The sequence below is a fragment of the Rousettus aegyptiacus genome, unplaced genomic scaffold, assembly GCF_014176215.1.
Source record: "Rousettus aegyptiacus isolate mRouAeg1 unplaced genomic scaffold, mRouAeg1.p scaffold_m13_p_5, whole genome shotgun sequence".
Classification (NCBI taxonomy): Eukaryota; Metazoa; Chordata; class Mammalia; order Chiroptera; family Pteropodidae; genus Rousettus; species Rousettus aegyptiacus.
The window spans coordinates 47,214,748-47,236,484 of record NW_023416308.1 but is presented as its reverse complement, the minus strand read 5'-3'; the positions used below and the strand labels follow the sequence as shown (position 1 = coordinate 47,236,484).

Genomic DNA, 21,737 nt, shown 5'->3' with positions numbered 1-21,737 from the left:
TTATAAAGAAGGTCAGTCACTCCCCTGTTGAAAACTCTCCGAAGGATTTACAGACTCTGTTATGACACACTTTATCCTTTAGGCCTCTCTTCACACTCTGGATGAAAGCTACTCAGCTGCAAAATGTGAGGCCAAGTGTGTAGATTTACCTTTTCCTTTAGTCCATCGTTCTATGCGCCAGCCACGTGGGACCACATCCTCTTCTCTCATCACAGCCAAGGTTTTCCTTACTAGCTCTGGCTTGGGGCCTGGACTTGTTCCTCCTCAGCTTCCTCTTTCAGGATCTTCCCCACCTGTCAAGGAGAGAACTGAAGGAAGCATTCCTTGCTCTCATGCTCTCCTGTCACCTCCGTAACAGAAGGCCACACCCTACCTTGTTACCCTGCTCCGAGGCCTCTTAAGCTGGGCAGCTAGCACAATGGTCAGCCCTGTGTAGTGTGTTTCTTTGGCTCTGCTCTGTGCGACCAGAGCCCTTTCATGGGCCCTCCAGCAGTTTCTTCAACATGCTACACACACATCCATCTCAGGGCATTTTCGTTATTTCCTGTGCCTGGTATTATCGCTGAAAGTGCCTGCATGGAGCCTTCCCTCTCTTCTCCAGGTGTCCACTCATATGTCCCCTTCTCGGTGAAGCCTTCCTGACCACCAGTTCTGAAGCTGTAAGCCCCACACTCTGTGATGTGTTCATCTCGCATCCTCTCCACAGCGTTGCTCACCATCCGTTGCATCATGTCGTTTGCTTATTGCTCATCTCCCTCAACTGGAAATGTAAATGCCTTGAAGGCAAGGACGCGACTCATTTGGTTGCTCAGTACATATGTGGTGAATGAATAGGCAAAGTTCCCTTATTGCCCCATTCCAGGCATCTCCTTGGAATGTCTCTGGATCTGTCAGAGTGAGCACAGCTCGGGTGGTGGCTGGGACCCAGGCTACTCCACACACACTGTGGCTCAGGACTGTGTGTCCTCATCCTCCTCCAAGGTCAGGAGCTGCTTGAGGTTGGCCCCTTGCAGAATCTCCCACTGACCCCTGTTGGGTGGGCAGGAGGTCGGGGCCTAGAGGAGCTTGGATGGTGGAGCCTTGGGGCTTGGCTAGGAATGAGGCCATGGCCCCTGTGCCCTCGTGTTATGTTGGGTGGATCTGAAGGGTGTTCCCAGAGCTGGCAACGGACAGAGTCAGGGCCTGGGCTGTGCGGTCCAGAGCTGAGCTATCGCCAACAGAGCAAGGAAAGGGAGACATCTAAGAGCCAGTGACACCACTCACACCAGGGTGAAATTTGCTAGGGCAGAGACATTCTAAATCAGCTGCACCACCCCAGGAGCAGCTGGAGAAAAGGGCAGCCCTCGCCCCCAGACATCATTAGTCACCTCAGACCCAGGCGCAGGGCACGCCCAGCTCTTGATTTGGGCATAAGCGCTCTGTCAGATGGCCATACGTATAGTCTAGAGCGCTCCTTATCCCTCTCGAAGGCTGCCTTGACCTCCCCGGCTGGCCTCAGGACCAGGCCAGAGCACAGAGAAGGTAGACACACAGCAGCTTTCTCAGAGGAATAAGTTGCAACTCCCAATGTTACCATGAATTATCAGCCTCACGCTCTCCCTTGAATTATTAGCGAGTGAGGACTAACGAGTGCCACCCAGGCCTGGCCCTGGCACCAGGGGAAGTGGGACATGGGAAAGCAGGAGGAGGGCAGGATGCCTTCCAGCCCGGAACACAGTGGGTGGCACTGAATGGTTTTTGAATGAATGAATAAAACAATAGTATCCCCTCAGGTAACACTATTTTTCAGAACTTCTACCAAGTCTCTTCATTTCTACCCTTAAGACACCTTTTGGCATGAGTCCACCAGGGCTAAGTGAACAGGCTACCCCAGGATAACAGGACCCCTGAGTAACTTTACCATGGTAAATTAAGACAAAAGGAACAGAAAATGGGTTCCTTTTCAGTTTTACCATAAAGTCCAACAGACTTTATTTGTTGGAGGAGAATAAATATATTAGAGAGATCCATTATTTTTCCAATAGAAATTAAAATCCAGAGAAGTTAAAAAAAAATTTGCCTAAAGTCACACAGCAGAAAGTGAGTTGAAATCAGAGCAGTCTCGTTTTCAGACTCAGCCCTGTTCACTGTGAGAACAAGGAGGAGCAATGAATGACTCACTCACTCTTACTTGGGTGGCCTTCACCTTGCTTGGATCAACCACCAAACCAGAAAAAAAGCAATGCTAAAGAAATAGATGAGGTTCAGGTTGCAAGAGGTCTGTGTGCACACACCCCCAGGTCCCCAGGGCCCCTCAGAGGCGGCCTGAGGTCAGCGTGGGCCGTGAGGTGTTCCGCCCCTGCCCTTGCTGTCTGCTGTACTTGAGGCTGGAGAGGGGGTGGGGTATATCGCTCAGGCCTTCCTCTTTCTCAAAGGGCAAAGGGGGACATATTCTGGCCTTAAGAAAGAGTTGGTGCAGCAGAGACAGCGATGCTCACCAAATATCCTCCTACCTCCCCAGGCGCCATGTGGCTAAGAGTGGCTCTGTGATGACTTCTGACCAATGTAATATGAGAAGAGACCAGTGTTGCTCCCGGACAAGGTGCTGGAAGCGCCTACGGGGTTCGCCAGTTTCCGTGACCCTGCAGTGGTGCCTGAGACACCTCGTGTTCATGCGGTGCAGGGAAAACCAGGTCCCGGCAGAACTGTAAGGAGCAAAACATCCCCGACCCACACGGAGGAAGGAATGAGCCTCCGAGGTGTGGCCATTGTGGGGACCATGCTAGAGCCTACTCCGACTCGACTCGTGGAAACCTGACCGGGTGGGGGCACAGGACGGCTTGGAGGTGGGAGGCCCAGAGTTGGCAGGTAAGGGGGAGTCACACTGGGAAGTGGGGAGGACAATGCAGCAGGGGGCACGGCTCCCGAACAGAGGCCTGAGAGGTGGGCCTGAGTGGAGCCGGCAACAAGGCAGACTGGGTGAAGGCGATTTTTAAGAATTCAGGAGTTTGTTGAGTAAAAGAAAGCAGACACTAGAGAGTACGTGCTGAATGACTACATTTATGTAACATACCAAGCAGTAAAACATACCTCCCCTGTTACTGTTCAAGATCCACTTACCCTGAGAGGGAAGAAGCATCGGGAACTGAGAAAAAAAAAAAAAACAGGGCGACTTTGGGGCGATGAAGCTCTCTTTCCGGTCTAGTGCTGATTCCAGTGATACAGATTGTGAAGATTCTTCACGCTGTCCACTTATTTATAAAGGTTTGTATTTTATAATTCGGTTAAAGGCTTTTAAAATACACTAGCTTCATCATTATCGAAAAGACCCAGTTAAATATTTATTTGTGCACAGTGTTCTACAAGGTTTTACCAAAGGAAAACCGCACACATCTCTTGGATTCTATGTTTAAATTGGCATTTCAGGGCTGACTTATGGCTGGCATTGATTCTGCTACTGTTCTACTTAGAACAGAAATGAGTATAATCCATAACCATTTGTTTCTCCCCAAGGCCGTGGGCTAGAAGAAGATATTGATTTGTAAGAGTTACTTACTCATGCTGACCGAAAACTGTCTGCCGGCTCCAGTTTTCTGAAGGATGCCAGACTGACTCAGACAGCCCCGAGAACATTCAGTTCCAGAGTTGGGGGGACCAAGAAATAGAACTCCTTCTCTCAGCCAAGTGCTCCCTCAGGCCATCACTGTGGTCCCCAGGTCAGCAGCCACAGCCCACAGCTTCAGCTGGCAACATGTTAGAGATGCATATTCTTTTTTTATTTTTCCTTTTCCCCCATGGGGATTCTTCTTTTAGAGATGCACATTCTTGAGCCCTACCCCTGACCTGTGAATCAGAAACTCTGGGAGTGGAGCCCAACTGACATCCGGATCATCCAGATCAGTGCTTTAACAGATCCTCCAGGTGATTCTGAAGCACATTAAAGTGAGAACCACTGTGCTAAATCAGTTGGGAATTGAAGCCAAAAAATAAGCAGCTGACGGTCAAGATCACCTTGATCACTGATAAAAGGAGTACTAGAGAGTACAGCTTATACCTGTGGCAACTGATTTCCTATCTTGAACCCCAAATTAGGTGGACTCACCCTTCGTGTGGGAGCCCGGGCCTGCTAGGGCCATAAATCTCTTTTTCCTGCAGACATCCAGTTCTCAACAGAAAAAGAGGAGGAAGGACTGGTACACAGCCCCTCTCCAAACTCACCGGTAAAATAATTCATCCCACCCGCCCAGAAGGGGATGCAGGCTGGCCAAGGGGACAGCAGTGCTGTGCTAGAGTGTTGTATCTGTGCCGAAGGAGGGAACTGTCCGCCACCGTGTCTGAGTGTGAGCGTGGATTATTGCTGACCGGAAGTGATCGGCTTTCTTCCCTTTTGGGTTGCTGCACCCCTGTCAGCTCTGCCTCCTTGACCAGGACTGAAGACCAACAGTTTACAAGGGCCAGGGGGCACTCTTCACGGCGCTGCCCCATGGCTGGGGTGGGTGGTTCGTGAAGAAAAGAGGCTTCTTATTCCGAGGTCTCAACGTCCCACTCACCTGTCCCAGCAAGTGTAGACTACAGTCTTTCCACTCTTGGCAGAACAGACCCCAAGAAAAAAATCCAGTCGCTAAGATGTGAAAGGGGAGAGAGAGCTGAATATATTGTTTCCTCAGAAGGACTTGGACCAGGTGTCCAGGACCAGAGCCAAAAAGTGCAGAAGGTGATGGTGCAGCCCATCAACCTCATCTTCAGATGCTTGCGAAATAGATCTCGGATTCAGGTGTGGCTTTATGAACAAGCGAATATGCGGCTAGAAGGCTGTATCATTGGTTTTGATGAGTATATGAACCTCATATTAGATGGTGCAGAACAGATTCATTCTAAAACAAAGTCAAGAAAACAGTTGGGTCGGATCATGCTAAAAGGAGATATTACTCTGCTCCAAAGTGTCTCCAACTAGAAATGACTGATGAAGTGAGAAATTATTGAGAAGGCAATAGAGTTTGTGTTTTTTAAGTATACTCTGTTCATGAACATTTATTCATATTGCTTTGATTTCCCTTATGTTATTAGCAGATAACAAAAAAATGCCATGGGATTGTTTTTATTAATAGATAGATAGATAGATAGATAAAATAAGTGATCTTCATAACTCTTTTCTGCCTCTCAATTGCCCATTTTGTCATCCCATGACTTTTCTTTTTAACATTAAAAGTCTGCTACTCCTTTCTCTTTCCCAAAGGGGAAGAGACTCAAAGAACAAAAAAGATCTTAGAAACCATATAGTCCAAACACCTCATTTTCCAGCAGATAAATCAGAGGGTTGCAGCGACATGTGCAAGTTCTAACTACTCATTAGCGCAGAGCCACAGCGCACTTCCAGGTTTAACACCCACAATCCTCCACAGCTCCATAAACAAGCGTAGGAACTCTTGATTGTATAGTGTTGTCTATAACTAAGCTTATCTTATACCACACTGTAACAAGAAGCCACTGATAATTTGTCATGTATCTTTTCAAATAATTTCTGCCTGTATCACCAGTCCTAGCCAGACAAATCTATGTGGAGGAAGTGTGTCAAGTGCTATCACACAGGTATTTGCTGTAGAGGGCAGCGGCCCGCAGTGTGCCTTCTTTATCTCTGGACCCTGAGCCTCAGGTTGTCTGGTGGACCTATTAAAAGTTGAAAGTAAGAACCGACCTGGCATGATTGTTCAGTTGTCTGATCAGTGGTTCAAAGACCTCAACCTGATGGTTTCCTAGAGGGCTTCCAGTCTATCTTGTTTTAATACATAAAAGTCATCTCTTCAGGTGCTGCCTGCAAACCTCTGCCATAGGAAACCCAACTTCTAGTTCCACCGCTGGGTTCTATGGCCAAATGGTTTTCCACCAACTTCCTCTATCAATGTGGAGAGGCCTGAAAGAGAGCAATTTAATAGGAAACCACACAAAGTGATAAAAAATGCTCAATAACCAAAGATTTCAAGTAAAGTATGATACCACTTTGGGAACAAATATTCCTTGATGTTAGACAAACAGTATTGCTGCCAAATGAAAGTTTATTTCCTTATGTGTCCCCCTTTAGGAGGACACTACTTCTAAAACAGCTAGACAGTACCTTTGAAAAACATCAGGGACAGATAGAAAATTCAATATCATGTTGGCATGTTTTATGTGGTTTTTTTGAAAAAAAAAAAAAAAAAGGTGCCTTTCTGCCTGGCAGGTAAGTACCTGCCGTATAATTGCAGCACAATAGATTTTTGGAGAATGTAAGAGTGATTAGTACACTAGCTAGTAGTTCTCACGTCACAAACCGTCACCCAGTCCTCTAAGCTTCAGTCCTTGGACATGCAAGCCACCTCAGAGTGCCAGGAATAGTGCCACCTACTGAATTAATAATGCTACTTCACTCCCAGCTCTGCCACAATACTCCTCAGCCTTCTTTCTCCAAACACTGGCCAACTGCAAACTAACACTTTGTGAAATCAGAGAAGATGAAAACCTGAGATGGGGAAGGCAAGCCCCACTGGTCAGTAGGGCAGCTGAGAATGTGATAGTTACTGCCTACCATCAGATGCAGAATCAAGTGGAAAGTAATACCAGGCTGGTGTTAGAATATATTTATTGCTACATTTATATACAATTATACAAACAGCCCAGATAGGAAGGGGAATGTTGCATCAGTTTCTCCAGAGTTCACAGATGTGCACAAGTAAACAGAGCTGTACACCATGAATCTGCTTTTAGTTCAAAGCCAAAAATAAGTCACATACATTTTTTGAAAAAGTGGAAAATTCTTGAAAATTCTCTCTATATATCCCTCCTTACAAGCTAGTCATGCAGACAAAAAGTGGGCTCTCAGAAGCCAATGCCTTCAAGCATCTTTTTGGGGGATGGTGCCTTGAAGATGGGGTGCAGTGGATGCTGGCTTGGGACTGCAGGGCACAATGCAGAATCCCAAGTCCTGGCCCATCTTTCTAAGGTCTGTCCCTAGAAATGGCAATTGAGAGGGGTTTGGAGAGAAACAGGATAGCAAGAAAGGGAAAACCAGCAATAAACTGAGATGTGGAGAGAATCATCAGCAAGAGCCCTGGTTGCGGGAACAAGTGTCCATCTGGTTCCAGCTGAGATTCTAGACTTTGGAGGATATACATGTTCAGAACATCAGGCAGGTCTTGGTAGGTCCTTATACTATAGCTCGCCATACGTCAGATGCCAGGGGCCTGTGTGAAGACATAGAGAGTGAACAGGAAAGTTAGCCAAGAAAGAAAAGGAAACAGATGTGACTATAATAGGATTGAAATAGAGACAACCCTGATTGAAATGGGTACATTTCATAGATAATTGTTAGCCATGGTTGAATTTACCATTGAATTAGGAAGGGGAATGGATGCTGAAGAAATGTCATGGCATACGGATCACAGCAAAACAAAAGTGATTCCATAGACTGTACTCTGAGCGCAGCCCAGCTATAATTATGTTTGGTCTCAAAGGGAATCGAACACAGCAGACCTTGCAATGTTCAGATCCAGAATTATGATGTGGATATGATGTAAACACACTCCCTTTCAGGTCATGGTTTTATGAACCTTGGTGACGTGAATCACAAGAAAGGTCGTTGAGCAGCCTATGGGGCATGTGCGCCCAAGAAATGAACTCACTGTATTTACACCACCTCTGTCTTTCCCACCTTAGGCCACTTCCCAGCCCAGGGGTCCAGGAGAGAGGGTCTTCGGATCAGGTCTAACATGGCCTCCTAAGCTAAAATCAGCCTAGTCCCTCAAAGAAAGAGCAGGCCTGGAGGTTGAAAGCAAGAAGTGCATGAGTCCAACCATCAGATGCATTGGGGCTGACTAGTAATTTGAATACGGCCTGTACCTGAGGCTGTAGGGTGTTCTATCCCTGAAGGAACCAGCCAGCTACAGCTTGTCCATGGCTATAAATGTCACCTCAAATTCCTCACCACAACAATCCCAAAGGCCAAAGGAAGACTGAATGAGAGTTCGACGCAGAAACCCTAAAGACTATGGGAAAAGAATTGCAAAACCACTCAGAAGTCCTTGTGCTCTTTCTTGGGTCAATAACAATCAGCTTTGGAGGGACCCAGCAGTTCTTCCAAGGCTGCCAGCTCTGTGACATTTCAAGCTGAAGGATGTGGCGATTGCCAGTTCCCTTGATCCTTTAATAAATTAATCTCTGGATGATTCAAAATCTCTGCCATTTGATCTTGACTTTTCTAGTGAGTCATGCAGGAAATTCATTTTCCTACTTCTGATGACAGTAGAGTCAAACTCACTCAAAGGCCTTCCTCTAAAAAAACCAAAATTAACAGATAAAAGTCAATGAGGAAAAATTGCCAAATATCAGGCAAGTTTTAATTTAGGAGAATTTTACCAATTGGCAAACAAAACGGAAAGAGTTACATACATTCCTGCATTGGAAGGAATGGTTTAAAGCTAAGAATATTGTTTGTGGCAATATATGGAATCCTAAGAACATGTTTTAACCAAGGATTTTAGCTTAAATATCAGGAATAAGTCTAACAGGAGTACATAAATTCACAATGCTCTCCCCCTTTCAAATCAAGTGAGAACAAATGGTAATGGATGTGTCACAAGCCTTTCAAGTGGGTTTAAAACAATGAAGTGTTTTGATGATGTCGTGGAATGTCAGAAATTCTTGCATGACTTTAAACTCATTTCAGAGCAATCCAAAATTCAAGGCCAAAGAAGCAAGTCGTTTCTAAAAATTCCCCATCCAAACTGAACATATGACCATTTTTTTATGTCTCATGAAAAAAAAACTTAAAAATGTTGTTACAATGAACATTTATTCCACATTTTCGGTATTATCTCAACTATATTCACATAGAGCTAGAGTTAGGTTTATAGAACTTTCGCAGGCTTAATCAGCAAGTCGGGGTAACTCAAATGAACCATTCAAAATCTGTAAGATAAACTCTTTTGCTGTGGTTTTATTTAGAAAGGGGATAGGAAAAAACAGTCTCTGCCAACAAAATTAAGGAATTTTAAAACAACCTGTTATCATGGGAATCATGTTTATCAATGATTTTAAAATATTTCCAAATTGAGATGAATGCATGCGTAGCACTAACTTGGCTTATTAATCACTTATGAAATCCTTCTATTCAATATGTTTGTATGACACCTCATTTTTAAGTATATCTGAGTATTTTTAAAAAATAAGAATAAAACCTAACAGCAGCACACAAGTGTCACACATATGAGCTTTTGCACTATAATATTCACTCTACATCAAGAAGGTTCTTTCACGAAGGTAAAAGAACAGACTAAAGTAGCATGTCCAATCAGTTCACCAAGACTACAGGTAAAAATCTCAATTTCATAAACTATCTGACCTCAAAATTTAAATTAGAGGAAGATGTTCTTGACTAGCAAAGAGTTCAAGAGATGTAAAAAAGTAAGAAAGTACCTGGAGGGAGAGAAACGAGACACTGTAATGGGTAGGGCTTGCTCTGGGTCAGACCCTTTGACTGAGAATTCACTTGGCCAGAATAAGGTTCTGGGCTGTGGATTAACAGTTCAGGTTTTATGAGGTCCCACCAGCATCCTGGCAGTGGAGAGGTATGGCAGAACTAATGAGAAGGTGGGCTCACCTAGCCACAGCTGCCAGTTGTACTTACCTGGTGAGGGAGGGAGCCTTCTTAACTGTTACATTTGCTTTATGCTGTTTTGGCAAGAGCGCATCTGGAATAATGCATACAGTTTGGGTCCCCACCTTTCAAAAGAGATATCAAGAGGTTAGAAAGCATTTAGCAAAAGAACACAGAAGGAAGCCAAATAGTACGGAATGCCAGGGCCAACTTATCACCCTGGATCACATAGGGTCTCTGGGTAACCAAATTGCCGAAGTCATCTCCTTATTAATCTTTTTTTTTTCTTCAATCTACTTTTGAATCTCACTTATTACAGTATGGAAATAAGATTAACATTAAACCTCCCTTTTAAATAGATGTTAGAATTCTAATGGTTGCAACAACTCTACACAAACTTTTCAGTTTCACAAGAATAATGGATCTCAAAGCCATGCACATCAAAGCTTTGTAAGTATTAGAGTACTGCTGAAGACAGATTTTACTTTTCATTTGAGATTCTCTCTGATTAACGAATGCACTGTTAAATGTCTTTCGGGCACCAACCAGACTTATAGACCCCAAATACTCTGTGGTGCCTACTTTGAAATCCACAGTTGCTATCCTTGAATCAACAAATTCTCAATATACTCTGTTATACCTGCCTACTAAAAGACAGGGGTGGGTTAAAACGAACAACAAAAACAACCTCTCCTGCAGCCATGTTGGCATTGCCGTGGTAAAGAGATCAAATTCAGCCCTACTTTCTCTGGACTGTCTTCTTCAGCTGACTCTGCCATTCTCAGATACAGTCCTTGGAGACACCAAAAACAAAGTCTTGATTAACTCTACAGAGAAACTGTTAAATCAGCCATGTTTATCCATTTGTCAGTTCTCTGAGTGGGGAGAATATTGCTTACAGTATTTTCCATGCTCTTGGGTTAAACAATTAGAAATTCAGTTACTGGCAATCTCTGTCTTATAAACTGGCCATATACCAAAAGGGCATCCATGGTAAGCTGTTTCCCATGGAAACCACATTATAGATGGTAGTTCGGTTTTCCATAAAAACTGAGTCTTTGCAGTAAAATACAGTAGAAATGCCAAATTTGTCAAAGCTAGTAATAAAAGAACAGAGACACAAAGAAACTTATTAATATTTTTATAATTTACCTTTAATCCTTGAGCTTGGTGTTAAACTGGGTAGAATTAATTAGATGACTAAGTAGTACTTGAAATTTAAGAACGTTTTAAAGGAAATTTTAAGAATTTTCAAGGACTTAGAAGGCTAGCAGAGCGTGCACTTTATTGTATCAAGTGTCATTTAAAAATGCATTGCTGTATTTTTTTCTTTTGTCATCAGTCCTACTCTCACCCTGCTTAACCATAATTAAGGTAGATTTATCCTCATAAAGGAACAAAGGGAAAACGAGCAAAGGAAGGAAAAGAGAATGATTTCAATAAGTATACTGAGAAAATCTGAACGCACAAGAGAAAGGAGGCTGGGAGAGAAAAGTGGATAAATGTAGGGTACAAGAAAGAAAACAGAATTAACAAAGGGTTACAGTGATAACGAGGGAACTACATGCATACAAAAGAAAAGGAGGTGAAGGTATCAAGTCGGAAATTTCCAAAGTGTGCCACTAGGTGGCGATATGAGATTAAACTAACTTGGTTGAAGACAGTAACCCCCGAAGGAAAGGGAGAGATAACGAACAAATCAGGGGAGTGGGGATATTCACAATACAGGGGACCATGGATTGGGGGGAGCGCCAGCCATAGGTTAGGACATATATCAAGTTTCCCGGGAACACAGACTTGCTTTGACATTAGAAAATCGATTCAGTATATTAATAAACACACATATTATCACAATATACACATAAATTGCATTTGATAAATTTTAAATCTTTTTATTAAAAAAAACTCTAGCCAAATAGGCATATGTATATAAAATGGCATCTCATTAACCTGATAAAGGGCATGTATCTAAAACCTACAGCAAACACGTAGCAGCAAATGTTAGCAATGTTAGAAGCATCCCTCTTAAATCAGAAATGAGATGCCACTTATGTTTCACATTGTACTAGAAGTTTCAGTCAGGTCAATTCAGTGAGGAAAGAAAAAGAAGTAAACATATGGCTTGAGAAGACAAACTGAGAACGGTCATTATTTGCAGATGACTCTTCATGGAAAAAGCCCAAAAGACTGCACAAATTAGAAACAATAAGAATTAAGGTTTTTGAATATAAGGTCAGCAAACAAAAATCAGTTTCATTTCTATACACCAGAGGCAAAGTTTTAAAATGTAACTCTTAAAAGATAGTAAAAAATAAGATGCTTACTAATAAACTTAACAAAAGAAATATATTTTCCTAATGCAAAAAACTAAACCACTTTACTAAAATATATTAAGACATCAATAAATGGAAAGATATTACATATTTATGATCAGGAATACTCAATATTACACAGATGTAACTCCTTCCCAAATTAATCTATTAATACATCTCCAACCAAAATTCATTTTTTTCCACAAAATTTAAAGGAATTCTAAAATTTATGTAGAAGAACAAAGGTCCAGAACTAATCAGGAGTTTATTATAAAAAAAAAGTAGAGAACCTTTTTTAAAAAGCTCTATCAGATATTATAAATTATTATAAAGCTATGGCTATAGGAATGAAAACAGAATGGACTCAACACAGGGACAGACAACTGACCATGGAACAGAATAGGGACTATACATGTGTACACTTGACATAGGTAAAAAGTGGCAATGTGACCAGTGGATGAACTATAAAAGTATTAAGACAACTAGTCATCCAGATTAAGAAAAAAAAAAGGATCCATACTTCATACTATAAACAAAAGTTATTTCTGGCTGAACTAAAGACTCACATGTAAAATAACCAAATTTTAGAGGAAAATTTAAAAACTCAAAACTTTAGAAGAAAATATAGGAGAATATCTTCATGACCTTAAGGAAGGGAAGAATTTCTTAAGACATACACACACGTACACACACACACAAACACACACACACAAATCATAAGGAGAAGAGTTCTTAATTAAGCTACAATAAAATCTAAAACTTTTATCCATAAAAAAATCATAAAGATATGAAAAGACAAGGCACGACAAGGATGGAGATATCTGTAAAAATCTAAATGTCAAAATATTAGTAACCAGAATATAAAGAAATTCTATAAACCAATTAGATCAAGATAAAGAAGCTAATAGAAAACAGTCATTTCTAAAAAGAAGAGATATGAAAAGCCCATAAACATAGGAAAAATATAAATTACACTAGTAATCAAGAAAATGGACATTAAAAGCTCAGTAAGGTATCATTTCAAGCCTATCAAATTGGCAGAAATGTAAAAATCTAGTGATATCAAGGTGATGAAGATAAGTCCCTACTTTGGAAATCAATTTGATGGTTACACAGTAAAATTGAAGATGTGCACATACCATAACTGAACAATTCCCTCATCTCAGCTGTGAGTATACCATTGTTCATATTTACTAGGAGACACCATTCAAGAACAGTTACCGCTATATTGTTTGCAAAATAAAACTGGAAACAATCCAAATGCCCAAGACTAGGGGAATGGATAAATTGTAATGCATTCATGACACGGATATTCTCATAGATGCGAAAGTGAATGAACCATTGCTATGTTCATCAACATGGGTGTGTGTGCGTGGAATGAAACTATATAAAGTTCATGTGTGCAAAACTAGACTTTATATTGCTTGTGGATACAAACAGTAAAAATCAAAGAAAAGGGTGATGTGATAGAGGAGATATGCAAATGCCCAAGGTACTGGCAATGTACTGTTTTCAAAACTGATACACGAGTATCTATATATATATATATAAATTATTATATCTATTTAATAATATATACGATATATAACATGTTCCTTTATTTACATTTCTCCTAGGCACACATCTTTCCCTAACACTGTTGTAAAACAATCTCTAGGTTTTAGTGTTTAAAACAGAAATTAATGGAGGAAAAATACTACAGTTGATGAGGAAGTTATAAATTTGGTTCCGATCATCTTTGATCTTTGAACCATTAGAATTTTGAATATCTCTAAGAAATCTAGGTACAAGAGTGAATAGTTACTCTAAGGACACTCGGTAAAAGAAGCAACCTTATCGTTCCCAGGATGATGGGGCCATCATCTCTACACCAGTGATTCTCGAAGTGTGGTCCCTGAGTTACAGCACCAGCCTCACCTGTCGAAAATGCGAATTCTTGGGCCCCACACAGATTTACTGAATCAGGAACTCTGGGAGGCGATCCTGTAATCTCCATTTTAGTAAGCTCTTCAGGTGATTCGGATGCAGAATTGAGAACTGCTGCTGGAAGTATTTCAAGCGTGTAAGGGAACCTCTCCATTACAACAAAACAAGACACCCTCCTATGATCAAATCAACATTACAGAAGGCCGAGAAAACCAGACCAGTTTTTAAATCCTTTAATTCAAGGATCAGCAAACTATGGTTATGAACCAAATCCACCTATTTTTGTAGAGACCGCGATTATAAAAATTTATTAATCAAAAGACAAATATTTCAGATAACAGATAAAAATTGAATAAAATTCAGATTTCAGTGTCCACAAATAAAGTTTTATTGGAAGGTACCATGCTCATTCATTTACATGTGCCTATAGCTGCTTCTGTACCACAGCGGCAGAGCCGTGTCATTGTGACAGACTATTTGGCCTATAGTCAAAAATATTTAATATCTTCACCTTTACAGAAAAAGTTTGCCAACTTCTGCTTTAATCCAATAATTAGAATCCACTAATGTAAAAGCAACATATAATCAGTGATTTTCTCTTAAAAATATAATTTTCATTTTAATCTTACAGGCAAAAATCTAGCAATTTAACGAATCATAAGGGAAGTTAAATCACATCTATTTTTATCTACAATGTAAATTAAATAACCCACATGGAGCATCTAGAAAATGTTATTATGCTGCTTTCTCTGTTCAAACAGTCTAATAAATGACAAAGAACTGACGGTGAATAAGCACTCTATCACATTTAGTCCTGAAAACTAATTTAGCAATCTCCTCCCACCCTCATTTACTCAGGTGGTTAACTTAAACTGTAGGCCCACCTCTAACGCTGCACTGCACGTCGGCTTCATTTCTCAGGCCTCACACTGTGGCCACTCTCCTCCCTTTCCCAGGCTGGAGCTCTCCAAGCCTGAGACTTTTTCCCTCTGATCCTCCACCTCTTAAATTTTTTTTCAGACCAAGTGAAGTGTAGTTTATATCACTGAAGACCTGCTCACTGAGTTCCTGAAATACTGTAGTCAACACCTATTGGGTGGCTGAAAAATCCTTTTTGCCCATATCCACCTTCTTGAATTTCATCTTCCTCTACAGTTCTAAGATCTCTTGAGCAGAGACCCTTTTCTCACCAGAATAAATCATGTATCTCAACTTTAAATCTTTAAGGAATATTCACTTTAGCTTGAAAATGAGAGCACTAACTTCTTGACAGGTTGGTGTTACCAGCCCACATGAAATTGTTGAACAAGTCTGTAGCCCACACAAAATAATTGAATAAGTCTGGTATTCAATGTGGTGGGGTTTGAGCTCCAGGTCCCTGTTATTCTATATTCTACTTAATATTTAAGCATTCTTTGGCCACTAAATTAATGGACATTCACTTTGGGTTATGCAAACAAGCAAACCCTCCAAAGGAAGGGCATTGCATTAGTAAATCTCTCTCAATTGGAAAGGCAGTTTTGTAGTTAAAAGGATATGGGCCTTCAATTTAAAGAAAATCGAAACCCAAATGCAGAATCCACCACTGCTTTTGGGCATGTTACTGAACTGTAAAGTGGAAATAAATCACCTGCCTTCAAGGAGACCTGCAGCATTCATGACATCTTCGTATGGATTAGGAAAAGATGCCCCTTCCTCCAGGCAGATGCAACCCTGTGTAGCCCCAGGGTACACTCTTGTCAAGTGCAGTACACACTAAATTTGGACTTCTGTCCCTGAACTTTTCCCCTTACACTTTTCTGAGCTCCTGTCATCTGGCTCCTTTCCAACTTCATCTCACAAACCACCCTCCTCTGGGGTCACTTGGTTCTGGATACACTGCCCTCCTTTCTGTTCCTTGAGCAAGTCAAGCCTTTTCTTGCTTAAGGTCTTTGCATATGCCATTCCATCTGCAAAGACTGTAAACTGGTGTCGAGTGAGCCACTTCTGGCAAGCAGATACATCTTTTGGTTTGCAAAACATTTTCTAAATTTTAAAGGATGGCTGTCATATAAAATTTGGAAGATTTCATGTAAAAGTTGTATTTCAACTTACATATCCCCAGTGCACTTGGGGATCCCTCTGGCATTTGCATCTTGCTTTAAATAATCTTTCAGGTGCCATCTCATATGCTACCTCCTCGCGGAGACCTTTTCTGACCTTTCTATCCCAAATTATCATCCCCATTCCCACCCCCCACCAGCTCTTTCTCTTGTTTCTTTCATAGTATTAAGGTGATATAAATTTACTACTTTCTAGGTCAAGGATGGTTGAATATTGATGATTTCATGTTTCAATCTAATGCAATTCACAACTTTTAAATTATTCTGCTTGTGTTTCATGTCTGCCTATAGAAATTAAGTCCTTTAGGACAAGGATCTAGCTTTATTCGCTATTATATTCTCAATGACTTGGCTGCACACAGCACCTGGCAGGCGCAAGGCACTAAAATATCTGGATGAATAAATGAAGACTCCTTCCACCCAAAGTTCCTCGGCAGCTCCAGGACATACACAAAATCCATTTTAACCTATCATGAAGTCTCTAGAGTTAGCCTAAGTTATAGGGGACTTTCCTAACCCGGAGCCCAAGGCCATTCTACCACTACTTAGCACTGCCCTAACTCAGCTCTGGAGCTGGCTTTAATTCCACACTTTATCAGCGTCTGCTCATATACCTGATGTCCCTGGTCCTAGTATTAGAAATTACTCCTGAAGTGTGACCTGGAACCCCTGTGCAAAACAGCAGTGATACCACCACTGTACATGCACTGAGATGTTCCCTCAAGCCCAAAAAGGAAGCTGGGGAAAATGGTACTTGTTCTTGAAGTGACTGTTGACAGTCACAATAAATAACTTCTACAGCCTTGGCCATGTTAGCAAGAGGTTGCTTGTTCCCCATATCTTTGCATGCATTCTCTTGTTTACGTGTCTTGTCACACATTTCTTAATTTTCCTGTTTCTTCCTCTAGATTATGAATGCTTTTAAAAATTACCTATGACTCCTCAGGACCCAACTTTAGGCACTTAAAATGTTTAATGACTGAATAAAATTTTGAATGAATTAAAATCATTCAAGTGCCACACAGAGTATCCCCAGAAGTTAAACACGGGACTATACCTTCATCTACTAAGTATAATCTCATGGACTTGAGCAGGGGTAAGGGGTGGGGTTCACACCAGTGTCAGCTTCAAACATGTGAAGGTGAGAGAAGACCCTGAGAGAAAGCATTTTCCTGTTCTGGGAAACACTTTCCAGACACTGTACAGTTAGTTGAGCTAAGTCAATAACTATTCTAAGCAAATGCTCTTTTCAATCATTTTTTTGTTGCCAAAAGCAGTGTACATTTATATATTGTAATAGACCTTTTTTGTGGCACTTATGGTCACAGGTGCTATTCACCTCTCTGTCCCTTAGATTTGTGCACTTCTCTCTCCTGGCATTCTTGAGATTGTGTCTCTTCTGAACGTACTCCTCTTACATGCGGTGCTTACCAGGGTTCTGCGCTAAACTGTTTCTCTCCTTGCACTTTCCCCTTGGCAAAGTTTGTCCGACATTCCATCAGCATTCCAAACTTAAAAACATCTGGAAAAAGAAAGTCACAGGCACATCCATACCTTCTCCTCCTCATGATTTTCTAGCGTTTCATTGCGCCACCTTCTGCATCTCAAACTTCGTATTTTAAAAATATTTTTAAAATACAAACAGGCAGTTCCACTATACTTTGTGCTTTGATGTATTTGTATGTATAGTTCTCCTATCTGGATAGCCCACCTGTCTCTGCACCCCTGATAAGAATAACTCGTTCTTAAAGCCTTGGCTTAGGGATGGTCTCCAGAAAGCCTCCCCTGCAACCCTCCAGCAACATCAGGCATCTCCCTTCTGAGTTCCCAGAACTTATCTGTCCCATTCATTTAACAAAAAATGATGAGCATCTACCATGTGACAGGCATTGCTCTAGGCATTGAGAACATATCACTGCAGAAAACAGTAAAATTCTTGCCCTCGTGGAACTTACAGATAGGTAAAATGAATATGGTAAGTGCTATAGAGAAAAATAATGAAAAAATGGGTAGAGAATACTGGGGAAGGTGTAATCCTAAATAGGGTGGAAAGGAAAGGTCACACTGAAATGACATTTAAGCAACATTCAGGAAGTGAATCATAAAAAAAAGGGCATTCCAGCTGAGGTAAGAGGAACACTGGCTAGTTTGAAGAATATAAAAAAGGAAGCCAGTAGACTTCAATTCAGTGAGAGAAGGGATAGTCAGTAGATGAATATCTAAGAGTGACTAGAGTCCAAATCATTTTGGGCTCTGGATGGCCATTGGGAAGGATGTGGCTTTTACTGAGATGGGAAACCTCAGGATGAATTTCAGCAGAAGTCATAGGACCTCATTTACCTTTTTAAGGCTGCTGTCTTAATAGACTGTAGAGTAGCAAGAATCAAGAAAACCCATCAGAAGGCACTAGCAATAATCCAAGCAATCCTGGTGTGTAGAACTGGGTGATCATTTTGCAAGACATATGAAGTGGTCATATCCTGGATATATCATGTATTTTGAATGTTGGCCCAACAGTTCGTGCTTGGGTTGGATGTGGGCTATGCGAAAGAAGAGTACAGTGTATAGTCAAGGTTTTGGCCTGATTCGCTGAAAAAAAAAATGGACTTGCCACTTATTGGCTGAGAAGAGGAAGACAAGCAAGTTGGAGGGGTGGGGGAGTTGAGATCTTGAGTTTGGCCTGACATAATAAGCCTGGGGTGCTTATTAGATATCGAAGTGGAATTCCAGGTAGAAAATTGTATATACAAGTCCAAAGTTCTGTGGAGAGCTTTGTCTGGAGACTTGAGAATTTTCAGCACGCAGATGGGACACTGGACAAGGTTGCAAAGAATGCCGAGTGCAGACGAAGAAGAAGGCCTGGGCCTTGAAACACTCCAGTATTAAGAGGTTGAGAAGGGAACCTCGCTTATTCACAACCGACAAACATAAATTATTTGTCTACTGGGAATAAACCGTAAACTATTCACTTCTCAGAACAGACCATGTCTCTTACTATCTCTAAATACTTAGTACAGGACCTAGCACACATGCTAATAAACATATGCTGAGCAAGACCTGCTAAGAAAATCAAAGTAAAATCCTTAAAAGGCAAAAAGATGACACTGAAAAAAGGAATCCAAAGGATTTGGGTACAAATACTAATAATCACAACACTGACAGATGAACAAAAATATTATGAAATACAAAATGACAGAAGTTACTATTTAATACCTTTAATATGCCAGGCTGCAAACAAAGTATTTCATGGATATTATCACAATCAATGTTCATAAGACCAATAGTGTTACTCCCATTTAACAGAAGAGGAAACTTAAGCTCCAAATGGCTGGGTGGCTTCCCCAGGTCACACAGATAGTAAGCAGCTGGACCATTCAAACCCAAATGCAGAACTCCAACTCCCATGAAATTATCTGTACATTATGCTGCTACACACCTGTCCCAATCACTCTCTGAACGTCAATTGGACTGGATATGTAGCTAATGTGCTCTGAACTGATAAAACCTGGATCTAACCATATTCTGTGAAAATCAAAAAACAAAAGAAAAGAACAACGACAACAACAACCCATTTGCTGAAGCAGCAGGAAAATGTGGGAAAAGTCTCCTGTACTCTCGACTGGGGAGAACCATGGGCCTCCAAATCTGTAATCTTACTATTGACAGTTTCTTAGCATACCCAAATTATGCAGAAAGAACAATGGGAAGATGGTGAGCACTTCTAAGTCTCTCTGGTACAACAGCTTAGAATTCAGTGTGAATCTCAGGAAAGGGGAAGAGGAGGACCGCAAACCACTAAGATAAGCTTCTTTTATCTGGTTAACATGAATGAGCATTAGTACTTTTCAAACAATTTTAGGCTGTTTCCCTCAAAATATTTGTGGCCCAAGAAAATCATTTAAGAATTAGGCCAAAGTTTGTAGGCACAAGAGAAATGTTTGGTCTAAAAAGCAAGCTCCGAAATCAAAGGACATTTTCTTAACTTCAGAAAGAAAGATCACAGTAATACATTAAGACTATGCTTATATTTGACTTAGATGTTATGATCAAAAACATTAAGTTGACCTACTTCCTTACAAATCGAAGAAAACTTGCAGAATCAGATTTCTTTTAAATACTCTTGCTGTTTTTGGGTGGCATGGTAAAGTGTCTTACATAATGTATTAATGTATTTGGCAATCTGAGCTTGTCATTTGCCATTCTAACAAAAGTAGGCAAATGAAAACTCTAATCACTGAAGAAATAGTGGCAAAGGAAATTAAAAACCAAAAAGCTACCAAAATACATTTAGAAAATCCTACCCTATTGATTTGCTTCTTTTAAAAAAGATGTTCTGATTACAGAATGTGAAGAAGTCAGAGAAGTTTTAATTATTGGCAGATCTCTTTCACTTGGGCTCTCAAAAGTAAAACACGATTGTTTTAGCTGTCACTTTTTTAGTAAATCTGATATACAGAAATCCAATTTATGAAGTGTATAATAAGCATATATTATTAAAATTTTTTAAATAAAAAAGTACACCATCATTTAAAAAATAATTTTCTGTATTTTAGGAATGACGAAGGTATAGACAATCTTATGTAATTTTACCCCATTCACTGGACTACAACACAATTTCTTATAAAGGATAAAACATAAGCAGTGTTTGTACAAGAACACAGCACAGTATTGTTTATAACAATAAAGAATTGGTAAAAATATAAATGTTCATTAGATGTTAAAAAACATTTATGTATGTTTACACCGTGGTATTTTTGTACTGATATAAATGGTTTCCAAAACACACCACTGTTCATTAATACAAGTGCAAGATCATGTTTACAGAATGCTATAACTAAAGTAACCAACAAAATGTCCATAGCATATGCACACTTGTATGGGTAATCTTCAGAAGGAGGCACAAGTCGAAAACAATAGTTACCTCTGGGGAGAGCTGGAGACTACATGGCAGAGAAAAGTTTGTTTTTTTTTTTTGTTTTTTTTTTAGTGTTATCCTACTGTAGCTATTGAATTATTTCATGTTAATGTATCACTTTTAATAATTTTAATGATTTAACTAGGTTTTTAAAAATAAGGCTTTAGCCATAAAGTAGCTAGCTAAATGTGGCCTACAGCACCTTTAGTACTTGGCAGCTTCAACATGTTAATACCAGAAGCCAAAGAAAGTATACTTTCCTAAAAACTTTTGTAATGTAAAACTTACTTTTCCAAGTTTTTAAAAAACAATTTTAAGCGTAGCTGAAATTTCTTTTTAATAAAAAGGAAGAAATTTGGCAATAACTTGATTATTCTGATGTTTAAAAAAATCTCCAAAGGAAAGAATAACTCCCCCAAAGTCCTCGAATACTCCCATTTTCTGATGCTTTGATCTAAGCTATTGCTATATAAACTTACGAGAATCAACACAGACAATTAACAATGTTTGAGAAGAAAATTCTACGTGTACTGCTTGAGGTAATGGACATCCTGATATTTACTTAAAGTAAAAAAATAATATGGAGTCAAAAATGGTACTTAATTGCAAGTGAAACACAGTAAACAAAAATGCCATAAGGAAACTTCAATTGGTAAATTGTTTCAAAATTCACTATCCTAATATAAACTATTATTAAGGTTGCTTATATTCAAGACTCCTAAGGAAACCAGACACATTGATATTAAAGAATATGCAGTTCCTTTGTGGCAGAGAACTAACGAGTCTAAAATATTAGCTAGCCTAGTGATGAATTTATATCTTTTGATACTCCCCAGCTGCTGTACTTTTACAAAGAAAACATTTCCCAGCCTCAT

General features: G+C 40.3%; 2 protein-coding genes across 2 annotated transcripts in view; one reads left to right on the top strand and one right to left on the bottom strand.

Moving 5' to 3' along the window:
• Window positions 1–4,678: 4,678 nt before the first annotated feature.
• On the top strand, window positions 4,679–4,985 carry LOC107498247 (small nuclear ribonucleoprotein E-like). Its single transcript, XM_036221093.1, has one exon. It carries the CDS (start codon window positions 4,697–4,699, stop codon window positions 4,931–4,933), a length of 237 nt encoding a protein of 78 aa, XP_036076986.1. The 5' UTR covers window positions 4,679–4,696; the 3' UTR covers window positions 4,934–4,985.
• Window positions 4,986–9,665: 4,680 nt separating this feature from the next.
• Window positions 9,666–21,737, bottom strand: part of RDX (radixin) — a 72,681-nt gene continuing 60,609 nt past the window's right edge. Inside the window, exon 15 of the mRNA XM_016121123.2 lies at window positions 9,666–9,732. Within this exon, the coding sequence (XP_015976609.1) occupies window positions 9,666–9,732 (67 nt within the window). The remainder of the gene's footprint in view (window positions 9,733–21,737) is intronic.

Coding starts and splice junctions, on each gene's coding strand:
- LOC107498247 (XM_036221093.1), top strand. CDS start 4,697: ATGGTGCAGCCCATCAACCTCATCTTCAGATGCTTGCGAAATAGATCT.